The sequence below is a fragment of the Montipora foliosa genome, chromosome 6 (genome assembly GCF_036669935.1).
Source record: "Montipora foliosa isolate CH-2021 chromosome 6, ASM3666993v2, whole genome shotgun sequence".
Lineage (NCBI taxonomy): Eukaryota > Metazoa > Cnidaria > Anthozoa > Scleractinia > Acroporidae > Montipora > Montipora foliosa.
In genome coordinates, this window is record NC_090874.1 from 12622062 (window position 1) to 12642061 (window position 20000).

General features: G+C 38.8%; 4 protein-coding genes across 8 annotated transcripts in view; 1 reads left to right on the forward strand and 3 right to left on the reverse strand.

The window, feature by feature from the left end:
- Positions 1–1037: 1037 nt before the first annotated feature.
- On the reverse strand, positions 1038–8412 carry LOC138006714 (TNF receptor-associated factor 6-like). 3 transcript variants are annotated; one of them, XM_068853210.1, is made up of 6 exons: positions 8274–8412; positions 7621–7684; positions 5874–5972; positions 5338–5412; positions 4305–4382; positions 1038–3465 (listed from the first exon to the last, which is right to left on the reverse strand). In XM_068853210.1, the coding sequence occupies exons 1-6, from the start codon at positions 8276–8278 to the stop codon at positions 2773–2775; spliced, it is 1014 nt and encodes a 337-aa protein (XP_068709311.1). In that variant the 5' UTR covers positions 8279–8412; the 3' UTR covers positions 1038–2772. The 3 variants fall into 3 exon arrangements, with proteins under 3 accessions (XP_068709311.1, XP_068709310.1, XP_068709312.1); XM_068853209.1 differs by lacking the exon at positions 8274–8412 and having other exon boundaries at positions 7621–8161; XM_068853211.1 differs by lacking the exons at positions 4305–4382; positions 8274–8412 and having other exon boundaries at positions 7621–8161.
- A 47-nt stretch (positions 8413–8459) lies between these two features.
- Positions 8460–10340, reverse strand: LOC138005037 (uncharacterized). The gene is made up of 4 exons (XM_068851327.1): positions 10328–10340; positions 9738–10228; positions 8907–9051; positions 8460–8626 (listed from the first exon to the last, which is right to left on the reverse strand). Exons 1-4 carry the CDS (start codon positions 10338–10340, stop codon positions 8475–8477), a joined length of 801 nt encoding a protein of 266 aa, XP_068707428.1. The 3' UTR covers positions 8460–8474.
- A 76-nt stretch (positions 10341–10416) lies between these two features.
- LOC138006715 (uncharacterized) lies at positions 10417–11585 on the reverse strand. Its single transcript, XM_068853212.1, has one exon. It carries the CDS (start codon positions 11524–11526, stop codon positions 10744–10746), a length of 783 nt encoding a protein of 260 aa, XP_068709313.1. The 5' UTR covers positions 11527–11585; the 3' UTR covers positions 10417–10743.
- A 5174-nt stretch (positions 11586–16759) lies between these two features.
- Positions 16760–20000, forward strand: part of LOC138006712 (TNF receptor-associated factor 6-like) — a 17634-nt gene continuing 14393 nt past the window's right edge. For all 3 annotated transcript variants that reach the window (XM_068853208.1, XM_068853206.1, XM_068853207.1), the window contains exons 1-2: positions 16760–16918; positions 17667–17774. The gene's annotated coding sequence lies outside the window, so the exon portion shown is untranslated. The remainder of the gene's footprint in view (positions 16919–17666; positions 17775–20000) is intronic.

Below are 20000 nucleotides of genomic sequence, written 5' to 3' on the forward strand. Positions count from 1 at the left end.
GTCTTGCATGAGAAATTATTACCCGTGGGATTGCGAATGGTCGCTCAGCTCGTGAAAGCCAAATCGTATCTATGAACTCGTCTAATAGTAGCTTATTCTGTGAAAATGCCGTTACATTTTTCTAGTACTGGAGTTGTAGGCTCCTGGAAAACTGGCTAATTGAAAGAAAACGGTAATAAAAGAAAGAAAAGCAAAGCCGGGCGGGATACATAACGTATGATACAAAAAAATAATCATTTCTTAAGGCGCAGCAGTCGTTATTGATTTCAAGCTTTGAAAGGGTGTATCCCAGGTAATAGCTTGACTTAGAGGGGAGGAAAGTTCTAGAGATTGCTACTGGAAAGAGACAGAGAGTGAAGGCCATGCGCATGCATGATGGTTCTAACACCAAGAATGAACGGTGAACGGTAACTTATGGAGCAGCTAGACGTTCATCATTACAAGTATTTTAGGTAAACATGTTGGCAATGTAATGTCATGCAATTTGTAATCCACACTTAAGGCTAATAGAGAGATTTAGAATTGCACTATATTCTACTCTAATAAAGCTAAACTGCCGAAATTGCATCTGGGAATACGTAAAACAACAAGTTAGAAGAACTGAGATTTTCAAGACTTAAAACATTGTTTCAGCAACGTAGGACTATCGCCATCATTCAATTTTGATCCCTATTTCACGCCCGACGTGAAAAAGGCCACAAAAAAAAAGACATAAGGCTTCGTGAGAAAAAGGCAACACTGAGCTATGAAGACCCTTCTTTTATTACACATAACATGAGAATTTTATTCCATAAAGCTCATTTGTACAAATCTATACGCTTTATTTTCACATGTGAAAAAGACCTATACAGCCAATCAGAATGGCGTACAGCTATTTCACATGTGAAAGTATAACCAATCAGCGATAGCGTAAAGGCGTTTCCATGCCAATCACTCGTGCATCTCGTGCAAATCGTGCAAATCGTGCAAATCGTACTTTGTTATTGAATTAAATTAAATTTGCATTTGGTTCTATTGTTAGTGAGTTTTTGTTTCTAATTCGCGTTCAGAAAACTATTTTAATGAAAATTCTCATGTTATGTGTAATAAAGAGTTTACGACATAGAAAGTGCTTTGTACGGGGTTTTATTCACTCGTTGTTTGTGTCAAAAACCCTCACTCGCTCGTTCCTCGCTCGTTCGGGTTTTTGACACAAACAACTCGTGCATAAAACCCCGTACGCCGCACTTTCTATGAAGTAAACTATTTTTATGGCATATGGCATAATATTAAGTCTTACCTTTGCCAGCCTCCTAAGATTTTATTTTGTCTACATCTAACTTCAGACGATACTTGCCAATGGGACCCCTTTGGAGCGAAATGGTTAAAAACGGCCACGTCCTTCTATACCCTTTTCCTCCAAAGTGTAACAATTACAGATTTTGCTCTGTCTGATGCCGGATGATTTTAGTGTTCATTGGGGAACCCCTTAGGGGCGAAAACGTTAACAAGATGCATCAATCATGGATTAAATTTCCGAGACATTTTCAACTTTCTTGTACATATCTGCAAAAACCTTTTTTCAAATGTGAATCTTCTTAACGGCTTGCCTTCCCCCTCAAAACAACGTTGAGAGTTGCACTTCTTCCAGAACATTATTGTTTTCATTTTAGAGGGGGTGGGGGGAGGCAGCATTGTGGTCCTTGTCCACACAGGAATTCGAATCTAGTGAATCATAGACGATGATTCATGTGATGATGCATTTGTCCTATCTGAATCGTATTATGGTTTGATCAGTACCCAAGACATCATGCTACGATTGTTTCTGTTCATTTAATCATCACCACGATCCTAAGAGGTCTCTTGAAATCATATCTGGGATCATGATTATGATATATAGTGATAATAATTATAACTAATTTCAACTGGGAAAGTAAGATCATGTCTGGAATCATAACCATGATTTAAAGTGGTAAGGATCATAGCTATGATTTCATTGGTCTTCTGAAATTATGTCTGCAATCATAACCATAATTTCTAGCAGTAAGAATCATAAATCATGTCTGGAATCAGAACTGTGATTTATATGGGTAAGAGTCAGAGCTATGATGTGAACTGGGAAACGGAAGTCATGTCTCAAATCGTAACATGATTTACAGGTGTCTAACTGTGATAAGAATCATAGCTGTGGTTCCAGAGCCAAATTGTTTGAAGCTCTATTAGCACTATAATCGAGGTTAAGTACTATTGCAACGTTGGTATTTTAAACCAGAGATTATAAGCAATAACAAACATTTAAAAATTATGGTAATTTCATCTCTAATCAACACTATTCAGCTACTGATTATGCAACATGTACATACTTGTCATGTGAGTTCTCTAACTAAAGATAATTTCATCATCAAACACTACATGTACACTAGCATAATAATTTATCTTACTGCTGCAGCAACAAAACTGTTTTGTTACATGGTTCTGAATAAAACTTTCAAAGGCCCAGTATCCCCATCAAAGCTTTGCAGTCGTCGTTTTTTCGTTCAAAACGATGATTAAAACAAAAAGTAATGATGAAATGATGACCAAAAACCATTTTTTGAGGATAGAGAAAAAAAGTTCAGATGAAATAGGAATTGTTCCACAAATTCTCTCACATATACCCACCTGGGATGATACTGGGCCTTTCAAATTTCTGCAATCACTCTCCACTGGTGAAATGTAAAACCGACTCTCAATTATATTGTCCGGGGTTGTAGACTTAGCTTCGATGTTTAATTTGTTTGTTTGTTTCCAGTTTCACGGAGCAACAGTTTCGAATTTAGCTTGTATAAAGAAGGAGTTATCCTGAACATAACCCCCACCCCTTAGCAATTCACGTGATACCATCACATGAAACTGGAACGCCGTGTTCTCATATTCTCCACGGGGCCTCGAGTTCCATTCTTGTTGTAGTTGGTTTTCTGGGAGGGTTGCGGTGATGTTTTTCCTCTCATTTGAATTTTCTTGTTGATCCAATACGGTAATTGTTGCCCGTTTAGCAAAAGGCCATTTCAAAAAGGAATCAAAGTCGCCTTTCACTATAATCAAGTAAATCTTCATGCAATTGTCTCTCCTAAATTTAAAATAACTCAGCTCCAAACGCAATCTAACTTTATAGCTACATTCACCAGTATAAAATGGAGCACTATCTATCGAACATGAGGGGGCTCGCCTATTATAATGATTAATTTTCTCTTCGATTCCACTGAAGCCATTAATCTTCCACATGTAAATGAAGGGCTTATTTTCAAGAGCATGGATCCTCTCTTCATGTTTCTTTGTGGTCTCCTCGAACCGCTCTTTAGTATTTTGCAACTGTTCTTCTGTGTTCTCAAGATGTTCTTTAGTTTTCCGCAACTCTTCCTTAGCGTTCTTCAACTTTGTACAGACCAAGTCAAGATGCATTCGCATTTTAGAGTTTAGATGAGATTCAATTTCAGGTCGCGGAACCTGCAGTAAAAAACACCTTCTCACTAAATGTAATGAAAGGTTGCGCGTTCTATTGAGATGAAATGTGCAGACTTCTAAACCAACTATTTATAATCACGATTGTACTTAAAGAGTCTGAGTTGTTACATGTTAGCCCTGGTGAATGAAATGAAGAATTTTTTTTTCAATGTTGACTCGGGGATACTCGAGAAAAATTCGAGTGCTCCTTTGCAGGAGTCGAACATACGACAGCCTTCCGATGACTGGTTCGGATGCTCTACCACTGATCTATAGGAGACCAGTGGTAGCGAGGCAATTAAACAAGATTCATGTGACAATTGTCCCTTCATACTGCTGGGATCTAAATTGTCGAAATGGAGCATGCTTGCATTTGCACTGAGAGAGATGTTATATGTTAACCCCAGTGAATGAAACGAAGAGATTCGTGGTATCATGATATGAAGTCATTCATTGTTTCAGGTCGTTCCGAATCTAAAACGTGCATTTAGTGTCTATAAATCAAACGCCCATGAGTTATGGACTTTTTTAAGTGTCAACTGAATTTAGCGCTGAGGCATTGGGGACACTGTACAACAATCAAATCCATTCAAGTAATATCAAATCGTTCGTCGGCTTTTGAGGAGAGGGAAAAACCGGAGTTCCCGGAAAAAGCCTCTAGAAGCTGAGTAGAGAACCAACAAATTCAACCCACATATAAGACCAAGTTTAAGAATCGAACCCGGCCCCCCTTTGGTGGGGGGAGAGTGTTCTCACCATTGCGCCATCATCCAGGAAGTAATATAAAAAGAGACTTAAAATTTAGCGTCACGAGTTCTCGTCCTCTTCAGTACTTCAAATACCTTTTTGTTGCAGCCCATCTCAGCAAAGGGGCAGGAAATTGGTGCCAGAGAACAGTTATTCTCAGTATGCGATGAAATCTTTAGAACAAATTGAAATTCAGTATTTCACGAGAGTGCATTTGACATTCAGTCAAGTATCTTACCCCACCAAAACTTCCCTAATCGAAGCTGATTCAGTTTTTTTTCAAACGTTAGTTCACTAGATGCACTGGCTTCATTTTGGACGTATACTTGTTTCTTATTTTGTATCTGAGGTTTCTTTAATGAATCCGCAACCCAAAAAAGAGACGAAAATAAAGGACTGGTACCCATTTTGGCACTTTTGAATTGAGCTTCAAAACAAATTTGAGACTACTTTGATTTCACATTGCAAAGTTCAGTGATTGGCTAAAAATTCAGACGCCACAACATGATTTTTAGCCAATCGGAGGTAAAACCAATTGTAACTTGCTCGTACGTTTAGAGCCGGCCGCTTACATTTGCTCTGCGTCATGATTGGTTCATAGTGTTTTAGTCCTTTCTTGTGATTGGTCAAAGTGACAGTTTTGGGTCTTACCTAACGCCCAGGGTGCAGAGGAGTTTTGTTGGATCGTACAGGACAAAATCTCACCTCGGTAATTCCAAAATGTGTTTTCTTTGTAAAAAATGATTGCAAAAATGAAATCCTCCTGAATTGCGAACGTTCGTTATTCAGGAGGATTTCATTTTTGCTATCTTTATTGTACATTGTAAACACATTTGGGAATTAAGGAGGTGAGAGTGTCGTGAACGATCCAACAAGTTGAAACTGCTCTGCAGCCTTTGCTTAAAGACACTAACTTTTGACTACACATTTCTAGCCAATCGGAGGTAAAATGACTTGCTCGCTCGCGTTTCTTCCCACCCTTGGAGCTGCTCTGCGTTATGATTGGTTCATACTGTGTTATTCGTCTGTTGTGATTGGCCAAAGTGACAGCTTTTGGTCAGACTTCACAACACTAAACTGAACTAACTTGCAAGCAACTGGTATAAGGACAGAATTCTAAAATCAAACCTCCTCTCTTGGGACGAGTTCTCCACAACAATTTGGACAGTTCACTGGAAATCTTCTACACTCATTAAAGTGAGCCTAAAATGCATAAGCTTTCGTTAGATTGCGACTTTGCAGTCTATGGATTTTTTTTCCACTGTCACGAGCGAATGCAAACCGGTTAACTAAAGAAGTGTAGCATCAAACTACAACGCCTGAGGTAGTTGATTTAATTCCAGCCGGACCAACACACTCAGGGACGGTTTTTTAACAATTGAAGAGAAAGTGCTGCCCTTGTAGTCAAGCAAATGGTTCAACTTAACTTTCAAGTCTTAAGGGGTAAGAAGGATAAAATTAACACCCTGTCTTACAATTCTTGTTGATTAAAAATTCTCTAGGACATTAAAGAACTTCAAACACTGTTCGCTGAGAGTAGAGCAAAATATGCCGTGTTGAAGGAAGCATGATGGATTTGAGGGGAGGGTTACCGCCTCTGAGAAGCCGAGGTGCTGCCAGTGCAATCACCACGAAGGTGAAGTTGCAATTACCCTACTACCTACCTCTTTCGATCTGAGTTCGCCAGTCCATTGACAACCTCTTGGACACTTGATAACAAACGAACAAACCTTTCTTTCAGCTGCTTTGTCTGGGAAGATGTCCTTAAATAAAAGCAACGCAAGTGGAGTTTTACTGCTTTAACCCACATTTTGCTAAAGGGGAACACAAAGGAAAAAAAGGAAATCTCATATCATTGGACGAGGTTTGTTTGTTTGTTTGTTTGTTTGTTTGTTTTGACTTGTGCAAGTTTGTAAGGGGCTTTGACAATGTGTTGCTCCGACTCATTTGCTAAATAAATGAAATGCAACTATAGTACTGAGCTAAGACTGTTCGTTGGTGTAAGTGAGGGCGTATATCGCCCAAACGTAACCTGTATGACAGGTCACTTTTAAAGGACGTTCGCGCGAAAATCTTCCCACATTGAAATTTGTTTCATTTCTCACCTGAGGTTAGGCCATAAATTAATTATTCTAAAAGTGAAAAAAAATTGGTGGGTCACCCACTTTGTTTTGGAGAAAAAAGCAAGGGAAAAGTGCTTTAATTTCGATAGATAGCTCATCATAACGAGATGTAACCTTATTCTACTCATTCGTCGAAAATCATAGAATTAATATGTTAGAGTGAAGGTTTCTGTGCACAGAAATATAGGAGTGGGTTTTTTAGATAATTGCATGCCACTGGGGATGTTGTAAACAGTAGAGTTAATCCTCAACGAGCGTTTTCGCAAGCGCTAACCGTTGTAACCACTTCCGGAACTCAGGACACAAGGAAAGAAAAATTAAAAAAAAGGTAACTTCTTAGATTGTAATTTTTTTCATTTTATCATATTTTGCAGATTGTAAGAAGAGCAAGTGATTCATGTCTTAAAAAATAGGGGTCACCGATTATCTAAACGAGTAAAATCGACGTGGTGTTGCGAAGCTCTTGGAAAATTTGCCTGACCTGTCGGGGAAGGACTGGAACCCAAGACAGGATCGCTCGATCGAAGAAAAAAAGTTTTGTAGCGGATAGCAACGAAGTTTCAAGCAGGCGTTATCTTTATTTGGTTACTGTTTTGTATCATATCTCTCCATTACCGTCTTTCTCGTCTTCTAGAGTGTGGTTTTTGTGAAATTATGATCTCTAACTGTTTCCTCATGGGTCCGCACTATTCAAGTGGATTAGAAAGAGAAGATAATTCTGGGCTATTTTCATGAAAGTAAAGGAAAAGAACTTCAAAAACATGCATTCATTTTCAGCTAAGAAATTCGTAAGGTAATAAGAAACATTTTAAAAACCAACCCCATTAAATTTACGCAACGTCGCTGACTAAAACTAACCTTCCTCGAGTTTTCAAAACTTTCAACCACTACTCGATTAGAGACCTTTTCTAGCCTCCCGTTCCTTTCTCTTTAACGTTTCATGATGAATTGGAAATCAATGTGCCATTCTTTAACCGACTTGGAAATTTTTCCCCGTCGTTTTTGTCGCCATAAGATCTTAACTAGTGCTTGAAGTAATGCGTGACATATTACATAAAAAGAGCGAAGTATTTGATTAAGAACACTATTTCCTTTCTGTGTAAATTAACAAGAGGCAATGGACCATGCAAATCAGTTAACTCAACTGGGCAGAACTTCCTACATTAATTCTCCTCAAAGTGACAACTTCATCTAAATCCAGTTCCTGTATTCTTGTTTCTGTGAAGAATGCCAACATATCATTATATTCATCCCTTTATTTTTAACTTGACTTACACAAAGAACTTACTTTGTCACGTATCAGGACGTTTTGGTCCAGAGGACAAGTGAGCTGTTGTCCATCTCGCTCCTGTCTGTTTATTGAATAAATTATATCCTCAAGTGAATAATTTGCCATTAATTAAGTTCCCCGAGGTTGGAGAGGCCGGCTTAAAAAAGCACAAAGGCGAGGAGGAAGGGTTACCACAGATCCAGGGTTACTATAGCGATCACATTTCTTGTGTTTTTGCACAAATTGCCCGTTGCAGTGAACCAGAGGGCAACTTTATTCAGTCTATTCACGGTAATTTGTCGTCGGCCGCAAAAGTTCCAAAGGCATGAAAGAGGCTGCTGCTATTCAGGCAGTTCACAGAGTTTCCCAATGGATCGTTTTTCTCTGGCGGTAGAGGGCAGGTGCATTGAGTCAACGCTTGGATATTTAAATGAAATGGTCTTCGGCCGTTTGGTGCTGAACGAACTTGTGGTTTATTCCGGCTTCCTTACCCGTTCCCAACTTATGCCTTTCCTATATGGTACCTTCACGCCCAGTATTCTGTAGACAAGGAGCCTTGTTGAATACACGATAAAATTCAGCCTAAATGCAAATAATCGCTAGTTTTCTTCCCGGAAGACGAAGTTATCGTATCTCTGCGCTACCAAAACGACAAAGTTACCCTCAGTTACCTCATGAAGTGTTTCAAGGCACAGTTCGCAGAATCTGTGTCCACATCCCCTGGTTTGAACCGGCACTTTTAATGGCAGATGGCAAATTGGGCACACAAGGTCGTCTTCTATGGCATCCACAAATTCGTCATCGTAACCGCCAAATGCACCGCTCCCTTGCTGTTCCGCCATGTTCTGATGTTTGATTGTTATGGTTCAGTTCTAGAACCCTTGCATCTGATCACATCTGGCAAAGCGGAGTGTTTCTGCCGTCCTTTGGTTTCCGGGCCGAGAATGCATTGATAAACTTCGTTGTGAAAATGGAGGGACCACTGAAGAGCTAAGCTTTTTCTTTGGTGTTGATTTTTCTGTTTCTGAAACAAGAAACGGTAACCGTGAATTCATTTCGTTTGAAAGAATGACTTTAGGTCTTATGGAGTAATATTTTGGTTATCGAACCTTTCTGCTTTCCCAGCAGGGATTTTGGTTTGCCACTAGATGCGAGACGCACAGCAATCATTCTTTCAAGCGTCTCAGTCTTAAATAGATTGTAGCATCACATTTCTCCGCACTATGATTTCACTGGTTGTTAAAAAAATGAAGCAACTGATTCCGTTAACCAAATTCGCTCAACTAGTTTCAATACCACCTTACCATCCTCTGAATTACCACTACCATCAAAATACAACGATTCGCCTCTAGTGCCAATCTCCATGGGCTTTTTCAACTTGCGATCAGACTTGTCGAGGATACTTGATGCTGTGTCCAATCCTTTGAAGGGAGGGGGAAAGTTTTCCTCCTGTTGACGTAAAGAAATATGGCTGAAGTAACATTATAGCTAGAAATGTGGGATAAGAAAAAAAACGCCTCCCTTTATCTGAAGAGAATTTGCAATTCTGTTTTTTTTCCGTTGCAGTTGTAAATGAGCAAAAGTTGACATGCAACGCAGAACGTTTCCAGATCTCAGGTTCGAATAAACTGAAACTTTAAGCAAGCTTATCTTGTTGCCAGGGCCTACTCCTCCCAAAATTCAATGGATTGAAGGCCTAGGTACATTGCAATAGATACAGAAAACAATAATCAACTTTCTGGAGCAAACCAATGTCTTAATCCCATTTTCCGCCCGGATTGATTTACAAACTTTTTTTACGCTGTAGCTCATTCTCGTCCTCAGAGGCCGCGATTCTTTCGGTCAGCACCAAGAATAACGACCTCTGGCTGGTTCCGAAATACGCGCAGTCTCTGTGGGGGTCTATTTTGGTAACCGTTGAAAGCTACTAATTATTTCAAATTTCTGAGATTGCGCAGACGAGCCGGAAGTCCGTGATTCGCGGACTTCCTGGTTCGGAACCAGCCAGAGGTTGCCAGAGGTCGATGTTCTTGGTGCTGACCAAAAGAATCGCGGCCTCTGGGGAGGAGAATGGATGTATCTTAGTGTCTACAGCGTTTGCGCAGTTGACACAATAAAGCAACTCGAAACCTCACCTTGGAATCTTTTCCTGACTCAAGAAGACTCTCGGTGGACCTCCCTCTTAAAGATACATACTGCGTGTTGTCAATTTCGCCATCTTCCGCTTCTAGTTGATCTTGAATCAACAGCGGTACAAAGTCAACCGGTTGTGATGATATGACTAGCTTCTGCACTGTACCATTAAGAGAAGCTGATATCTTTTTTTGTTTCCTGTACTGCCTTCTCCAGTTCAGATAACATTTTGCCACCAAGAATCCAATAACGGCGCACACGACTGTCGTTCCCACACCGATCGATATCACGATGCCCAAAGACACTGGCGATGAGATAAATTTCGATAAGAGAGCAATTAAAAAAGAATAATCTTCTCTACAGTTTTGGTAGCGGACGGCTTTTAAACACGCGCGAAACACCACGCAACTTTCGTTGCTAATTTCTCGCGTCGAGGGAAAGTCTAAAAAGCGAAAAATAATATCGATTTTCCATAGTAGCTTGATAAGCGGTACTTTTTAAAACATAATTCGATTGACAATAAATTTCCTTTTTTGATCGAAATTGAGATGAAATGTGTTAAATTGACAAAGGAGTATCGATCTGCAGATACATTTGTATTCCATAGGACCCCCTAGCGAGACGGATGTTACGTTTAAATAAAATGATCAGAGGAATGGATAAAAGGCACTAACAAATATCTTCATTGCAAATAAAATTTCACTTCCGTTTATTTGCTTACTTTTAATTGTAATTAACAAAGCTCACACCACTTGAGTTTAGGAGGCCCTGTGGTTTTTGAATGAGTGTTTGAAAAGTATTGCAAACTGATTAAAAAAGAAAAAATACAGCGACTTTTTTTTGTTTCTTTACCTGAAAGCGTATGGTAATATGTCCTCGTTCTCACTACAGAGCTTATTCTCTGGCAGTTTGATTATAAAAGAAGGATCGAACAATTAAAAATGTCCAAACACTACTTTAAGATATCAAACTATAATGTTCACTACAATGTTCAACTCGCACGTTCCTTTATATGTCCAGATTTTTGACGAAGTCGACGGCCCTTTTCCCAAGCTTCTCTTTCACATGGTCACGAACCTTGTCATAGACGCCTTCGCTCAAAGTGAAGACTTGGCCTGAATGGAATAAGCTTATGTCTTTCTTCGCATAAGAGAAGAAAAAATAGTGTTTGGCAGCTTGACTGGCTTGGAAATGGCCGCCAGTAAAAGCAATGCTGACCTGATTACTCTTGTCAACCGTGCATGGCAAAATTTGGAAGTTTCCGTTCTTTTCCGAGATGCTGTTGGAACTGAACAGAGTCAGGCTACTTCCAGATTTCGCAAGAGCGTCGAGGGTCTCCTTCACGACTTTCATCATCTCTTTGTCACCTCCAACCATTGCGCTCAGCAGTTTCACCAACACATCGGAGATCTTGAAGTCCGCATGGGAGGATTTGTACTCGTTGAACTTGAAGTTTTGCATAACCCACCCAAGTTGGCTCATAACGTCGCCGTAAAACTTGTACCAATTCTCAATGTCAGTAAAGCGGTCGTACTTTTTGTTTGCCGCCAGCTGAGCTAACAAAGTGGAATTAAGGACATCCTCTTTCTGTTTTTGCCCCACCTCGGATGTAAAGGAAACAAGGCTACCTGCATCGACCAAACCCTCGCTCTTAGAAGTAGAAGAAACAAGGCTACCTGAATCGGCCGATCCCTCGTTTTTCGTCTCGGCGAGTAGCACAATGCCACCTGGCATATGCGACGGCCCATGCTCTTCAAGTTCCAATGACTGTATAAAACTCACTGAATCCATAGTTAGAATTCCAAAGGTCTCTTTGGTGCTGAATAGTCTCGTTTGTGAAGCCTACTCCACTTAAGTAAGTAGTGTATAACAAAACAACCTTTCATAACTATATTTAGCATATGCAAGGGACTATATATGGTAATAAAATGGTCTCATTGCAGCACACCGAGGTAATGCGCTTCTAAATGCTGGAAATCTAACCTCAGCTACGTAATACACTTACCAGTAAACCGCACTCGGCGACCTGTATTAATTACTTATTAGATTAACGGATCTTCAGGAAAAAGTACGAGAGCAACAGCAATCATTCCATAATTTCTATACTTTGAGATTATTTTTAAACATACGTTGTTATTAAGTTTAAAGTTCTTAAAACATTTTGGGATGAAAACATTAATCACATAAACGTGTCCCTGAGATAAAGAGTTTCTGAGAACGTGGCTCTAAGTCACGCGGGCAGATTAAGAAATATTAGTTGCTCGAAGGTGGTTTTTCAAATCCTCGTGTCTAAATTACATTAAGCTGTGCTGTGGTAAGGACAAAACCTTTAATAACAGGATGTTAAGATTCTCAGTGGCTGCAAAATTGCCAAATATAACAAGTTAACAGTATAGTCACGTTTCTTTCCCAAACCAAGGTCAAACGAATACGTGAGGCAACAAAAATCTAAAAACAGATAATACATTCTAGCTCAGCAGCTTAAACTGAAAATCTCTTTTAAACTATTTTCCGAGATCGCGTATGCACTCTTTTGAGAGAACCGCACTTAGGGTTTAAAGTTTTGAGTCCCAAATGGAATTATTGAAATTATCGCGACTGTGTTCCGTGTTTCTCTACCTTCAGTTTAGACTTTACTTCGGTCTCCAATTAAAAAACTGCTTAGTTAAATGGTAAGTCTGTGATCTCTTATTATTTTCTGCTAAAATTCCCTATCAAATACGGAAGAAACCTGTTCAGTATGTACATGAAACTCGCTGAATTTCTGAGCAACGCTAAAAACAAGAATTAGACCTAAAGTGAATTATTAAACCAAATGAATTTGAAACCGCTTAAAACTTACTTAAATCATTTAGATCCATTTAGTATCGTGTTCTGGTGAATTTTGTTTAGAGAAACCAGATTTAGAACTGTGAAAAATGACAAACACAGTAGCGAAGTTTTCGGCGATAATAATAATAATTTCGTGAAGAAAAGCCTTGAAGTTTGATGCGTACACGAAGAACCCAAGAAAGCGAAGTGATGTCAAGTTTCATTTCTAAACCAATAATATAATGAATGAATCGGCAGAGGCGACAACATTGCATTTATCTCAGAAGCAAAACGTTGAAATGGCTTTCTTTCACCGCCCCCTTTCGTTTTCTTTTTCTCAAAATTCTGACTAGCCTTGGCAATGTTTTTAATCTCTCGCGCGGTCGGGGGAATAAGACGAGTACAAATTCCGCGTGATATTTGTACTCGTTTTGGGCGTTATTTGTACTCCAAGAAGCTCAGTTGAATAATAAAGACTGTTCCTGTTATTGTTGCTGTTGTTGTTCTTGTGGAAAACATTACAAAAAACGATCGTTGCCTTTTTAATTTTTTTAACAGGAGTCTCATAAGTTCTTTTGAAGTTCAAGGTCCTAAATGTGGGGCGAAAAATAAATTGATCCGATAATGCGTCACTGAAATAATGCGGTTATGAAAACGCGGTTCTAAGCCACGCGGCCGGCCAGATGAACCTAAGAAAATATTAGTTGCTCGGTGGTGGTTCAAGGCGAGTTCGGATTCTGTTGAGGTTTTTCAAATCCTGTCAGTTATTCAAATTATATTTAATTGTGCTGTGGTGAAGACAAAGCAATAACAGGATGTTCAGATTCTCTGATGTTTACAAAACTGCCAAAAATAACAACTTAACAGTATCAGCGTGTTTCTTCCCTGAACCAAGGTCGATGGAGTACGTGAGAAAACGAAGGTGAACTAAAAGATTATACATTCTAGCCAAACAGCTTAAAACAAATCACTTTTCAGTTTTTTTTCCGAGATCACGTACCCCCTCTTTGAGAGAAAACTCAGCAAAACCGCACTCAAGATTTTAAATTTTGAGTTCCAAAAGTAACTATGGAAATAAACACGACTTTTTGCATAAATGTCTCTACCTTTGATTTCTACTGTCAACGCACTTTGCAGGTAAACGTTCGTTGAAGGAAGATTTCCAGCTTTAGGGAGAATTTGCCAGTTTTGTGATCTATAAGATTTAAGGACGTTCGCGCGAAATTTTTTCAACATTGATTTTCTTCTGAAACTTTTACCACTGTAAGATGATGAGTTAGTTATGTCAGAAATGTAAAAAAAATGGGGGGTCACCGACTTCGTTTTGGAGAGAACATGTCCGGAAAAACACCCAAAATGTGACAAAATCGGGCTTCGTTATCGAATAAGGCCAGTGTCTGTAAACCCAAATATATTGCAATTAAATCTTTGAAGTGAAATCTTCTCTGCCAAATATTGTTTAAGTGGACTAATTAAGTGAATTTAGTCAACTGGTGAGGTTCCCTTAAAGATCAAGTTCGCATTTAGCGACCACAGTTTCAAGCGCCTTGCAGCCGCAAGATGGCAGGATTTGATGTCCCGTGAGCAGAAATCTTGAAATTTTTTGAACTTCCCACATTGATTTTTTGCTCATTTTTTGACAACGTGGAGATAATTGTAAATAAAATCCGTTTCTGGAAAGAAAAATAGGGGTCACCGAACGTCCAAGACCGTTAAATCCAGGCAAAGCTATAGCAATGGCCTTTTGCCCTATCAGTTCTCATTTTATTACTTAGCGCGCGCGCTCGTGTATGACGTGGCGTGTGCATTTGCGTGCGCAGTAAGGATGCGCAGAAACAATTGGTGCGAACGTCCTTAAGGTCATTCCTCTGTTTTGCAATGCGCGTCCTCACTGCGCATACATTTACGCGTGATTAGCGCGCGTACCAGCGCGCGCAAATTTCTATGGTTAAAAAGTAAGTAATCAACGGAAACGTGAACTTCGCCAGTACTGGTGAAGATCAATTTGTGGCCTGAAGATCACTGCATGTTTGGAACAAGTTGAATCGCTGCCGTGCTTTTGTCCTAAAATACAGAGAAAATTGTTTTTTGAAATCGATATGCAATGCCTCTATTGTTACATCTCACGTTTTTGGTCCTCCCTATTTTTCTGCTCCCGCGAAACATGAACTGAACGGTTCAAATGATACTTTACAGAAAGCTGATATTGTAAGGAATTATGGGGTAGGTTTCAGGTCCTCCTGCTCCTAAACGAAGAACCCTCTTTTATATTTTGAAATATAGGTTTCCTCAAGATGAACAATCATTATAACATAGCGCGCGCGCTAGTCTAAATCCTATTGAGCCATCACGAGCAAAATCTTTATGGACGCACGGCCGTGCTCCATAAAATGGCGTGTGCAATTCATTTCAGCTGCAAAATTTCCGTCGCGTTTAGTGCAAGTTCCTTTGTTTAATTAAGTTTCGGCAATGTGAAGATATTCTGAACAATCGTAACCCTACTTCGAGCCTTTGACTTTTGCCTGGCAAAGATGTTTACTTCGAGGTGAGTATTTCAGTTGGCTTTGCTTGTCTACATTTTCATTGAGTATTTGTACTTTGTTTGGCTACGTTTTCATTATAATCTTAATTCGAAGAAGCGAATTTTTCATTGACAATTTTAGAGACCAGGTTAAGCGTTTTTGTTCAACTGTTGCTTAACTGACTGTGGCATGTTAGGATTATAAAGACCTTTGTTTTTCTTCACCGTGTATCGTGAGAACTAGCTGTAGTCAATCAGAAATAAAACATGTCAGTTTAGCGAACAAAGTTGTTGTCGCCATGTTATAAAAGAATTGGTTCATGCTTTTAGCGTATATCGAGTTATGGATGCACTTGGGAAGTTTGGAGAGCACTCAAGAAGCTAGAGTTGCTTACGCTTCTTTCGTGCTCTCCAAACTTCCGCCTGCATCCATTTAACAATTATCCTGCGAAATCGCGCGGAATATCGTCTGATACTTAGCCGATGAGGCCGTGGGCCTCGTCGGCTAAATTCAGACGATATTCCGCAAGATTGAGCAGGATAATTGTTTTATTATTCAACAAATTTATAACAAAGCTCGTAACATTTTTAAATCTTTCTGTCGACATTTTTTCACTTCACTTTTTCTTCCCACGTACGAAGCTACATATACCGCCGGATATCTGTTACGTACGGATGACAGATATCGAGAGCATCATGACCATATTTGGATAGTGTTACAATTTGTTGAATAATAAAACTCGATATACGCACGCTAAGCATGAACCAATTCTTAAATAGACAAAGTTTGAATGAAAATCTATTGTCAGTTCTATTTCAGAGGAATGACCTTAAGACATATGCTTAATACACTTTGAGGCTTGTGGTTCTTTTAGCCTCTAGGCTCCAGATTTTGCTTTCAACATTGAAAATTTCTCATCATCATCATCATAATTTCTTGGTTGAGTTAAAAATTTGTGATGTTGTATGCCGTGTAAAATCTAAAGTGGAAGTGAATAAAAGTTGTTCGTTTGTTTTTATATTTGTAGAACAAAGGTTACATAAAAAGGATCGTTGTTCAATTCAATGGGCTTCGTTTTTTTAACGGTTATCTCGAAAGTTCTTATGAAGCTCAAAGTCCTAACTGCATTGTGGGATAAAAAATTAATCCCATAAATGTATGGCTGAAATAATGAGTTTATGAAAACGTGGCTCTAAGCCACGCGGCAGATAATGGTTAAAGCGGGTCCGCATTCTGTTGAGGTTTTCCAAATCCTGTTATCCAAATTAAAGCAAGTTGTGCTGTAATAAAGAAAAAACTTTTACAACGGAAGAATTTACTGGGTGCCCTTGGTTGGAGCGGTCGTACAAAAAGAGACACTTGGTTGTTGGCCAATTTCAAGTAAAGGTACATAAGATGTCGCTAGTGCGATTCAACCGAGTTGAGATGCTGAAATACAAAATAAGTAACTCACTTTATGTATTTCTGGGCTAACTAAGGACACTGTAAATATAGATACAAATATTGTCAATGAAAAGAAATTTGGACTATGAATTATTGGATTATGATCATTGGATTATGAACATCCTATTAAACCATCAGGCCACGTTCAAATCCTATGAGCCGCTTAAGTAGGGAGATTCCGAGATGCGTCTTCCTTGGCGTAGGTCCTTTAAAGGAAATATTAATTCTACAATACCAGAATCACGTGAACAATTCACAATACGTACGTAGCCAAGAACATGTGCCTGACATTATAAATACCGTACTGCAAGTGTTGGAGTTGGTGTTATCCTTACGTAGAATTAAGGATACATTTCACATCGCAAACATGGCAGAAAAGGATTCAAATTGGCTCTACAGATGGTTTGGTAAGTTGAAAGACGCACCAAATTTATTTAGATTGCAGGAATTTTTTAATGTAAAATCTCTTTATGGAGAACATTACATATGATAGATTATTAACAGATTTTTTTCATTTGCTTGATCGAATCTACGTGGAATGGTGATTTGACTATCGAAAACGGATAATCCGCAAAAAATCAACAATCCGAAATCTCTTTACATTCACCGTGCTGCCGAGCTTATATTTTAACTAATTTTCAAACTCGCTGAAAACACAGCAAAGACATTTTCAAAGCCTAATATAGTATTAAGGGGGAAAAATACCAACTTCTATTTGTCTAAAAGTGATGAAGTTAATCGTTTTACTTTCATTTCATTTTCTTACTGAAAAACAAATATCAATCCTCTGGAACTTTAAATATATCGCATCCTTGCAGCTGTTCACATTTCTTTGATGTTCCAACAACCTAATTGTAATTTGTATTGCTCAGGTTTGTTTGTTTCTTGTGTGATTTCTTGAGCACTTTCTCCCCTTTGACGTCACGGGGCGACTAGCCCCAGGTCCCTACCGTGTGCGGTTTTGAACCACCCGTAAATGGAATTTCATGCTTTTGGATGGCAAAAGCAAGGTGACCAAAAAGAGATTTTGAATTGGTTTTTTAGATGTTCAAATCAGTCTAGACGTAGATTTGATGAAGGAAATAAAAAAGACAATCTGTGATGTAATTTATAAGGACAGTATACATTGTGAAATCTTTGCATTTGAAAAAACAGGGTATGCAAGCGGCAATGTCTATAGGATTAATAAAGAATGGAAACAAGAACCCGAATGGTTGAAAGCTTCGTATCGTCTGGAGATGGAATATCTCAGCGGGGATATTGGTAAGAATTTTCACAAATGGTTATACTACTTACTGGACCAGTAAAGGTTCCACTGTATTTTTATATCTCATGCTATTTACGTGTATTTTAGCGATTTTTGGTACCCATGTGTGACCATGTGTGCGAATTACGAGTTGTTGTAGTGAAAACGGCAAAATCCCAGCTACCTTATTAGATGTATACATATCAACTACATTTATCTAAACTATTTTGGTAAAATTCTACCGGTATACTAATGCAAATGCCACAATCTGATTGGTTGGTTGAATATGAATAAAACATGACTTATGTCACAAAAAATATAAACCAAAGGCATGTCTAAGTTGTGGTGACGCGATTATTAATTTATAATCCTTTATATGAAGTAACCAGCCCAAGGGTAACGGTATTACTATCGTGAAAGAAAAGGTTATGGGAATTCATAAAGCCATCATCAAATAGAAATTGCCTTGATATTTGGACAAATTCTCCCGATTAATATTATAAGAAAATATATAGAGATGAGTCATGAGAATCTGTTTGTGAATATTGAGGCTTGAAGGATAAAGAGCATTGTTTTTACATGTGTTTGTGTGTGTTATTTATATCCTTGACTGCTCAGTAGTATAGAAAGGCGATGAAGAGTCCCAGTACCAAGTTACCCAACCATCCTTTCGTTTAAATATTCGAATTTTATGTTGTATTCATTCAACCAATCTCTTACCGGGTAGTAGCACTGTAGCGACTAGAACTTTCTTCGCTTTGGGCGTGTCACGTTTCTCCGTGACTCCTGGGAATTACGTAACGACAAGTTGTTTTTCTAGTACATAAGGGGTCTTGATAATTATTTTCACAGTGCTTGTTAGCTGTCTGCAGTAAGTTTGCTGCTTTTCTTAGTTGCATTTCACTGTTGTGAACCTATAGTATTATTCTGCAATTTGTTCCGTTGGAAAGCGCCACAGTTTTGTAAGTATACTTTATATCGTCATTTTTTGGTCGTTATATTTTTGTACTTAGACATTTTTCTTGTTTATCTCTCAGTTGAATCACACCGCTACCATGACGTTTATTTTATTCACGGTTACGCGGAAGGAGATTAAATGCAGTGCATTCGAACTGAGGCTTCGTTCTCTGTAGTGTTTACTGGACCTACAATTACTATCACTCCAATTGTTTTAGCCTGTAACTTTTCACCGCAATCGAATATGAAGAAACGCAGACACAGCTTTTCAGCGCTTTGTGTCCGGAAACCCGCGGACAAATCAAATAAGCGCTCAAGAGCCGAATCAGACGCTCACATTTAGACGTCTTTAAGAAATAAGCATTTCATTTTGTTACAAAAGGGATGGTATATCTAGATAGCCAGCTCTATAAACTTCAATTTGGATTTTAGGCACCTGCAGTTTATCCCAGACGCGCAACATCGTTTCGACGCAAGACACCCGTGAAACTAACCTTAATTTTTGTGTCTGAACTATGCTTGTGGCGACAAGTAAAGGCTGTTTGTACATTTCCTGTTCTTTTACTAAAAAGACTATCAAAAAGTGCAGAATACTTTATCTTCATTGGTTCCAGCTTTTTCTTTAGCTTGTTTGCTTTAGCTTGACACCTTGAAATGTTCCTGTTGTCATGTGATTTGGGGTTGTACTTCCCACACAAAACCGCCTAGTACAAGCTGGGTTGTCACTTATAATTCAAAGAGGACAGACTAAGACCACGATAAAGTATTTATACCTGGATTGCGAATTATCTATCCTTTTGCTACAAACATTTTTTCATCACACTCTCTAGGGTCACAACCCGTCTTCTCTTTGTAACTGTCTTAGAATCTTAGTTACGACTCGTTTTTAAACAAACTTATGTTTCTCTTAGCATTTGATACCCTGACACTGATGTCGATCGCGTAACAGTACGTTTCAAATAGTCAATTCATATTTATTTAAGATTTTACTGTAAATGTAGGTAGAGGGAGGCTGGTCATAATCTTTAGATCAGGAGGGGGTCAGAGATAAACTTGCCTTTGTTGTTAGGGGGGCACTTCAAAATATTCTATATGTGAGGCTCCATTTTTCAGCCACCCCTCCTGATAATTATTGCAGCTTCTTATGTTCCTATGCATCATCCGTGCTCTGGGGTGGTATTCTAGTGTTTGTTTAATACTAGTTTACCACTTGAAACAATCCCATTTGGCTTGTTCATAACTAACGGTAAATGAGTTAAAAGTAGTCACAGGGAAGCTGCCAGAGG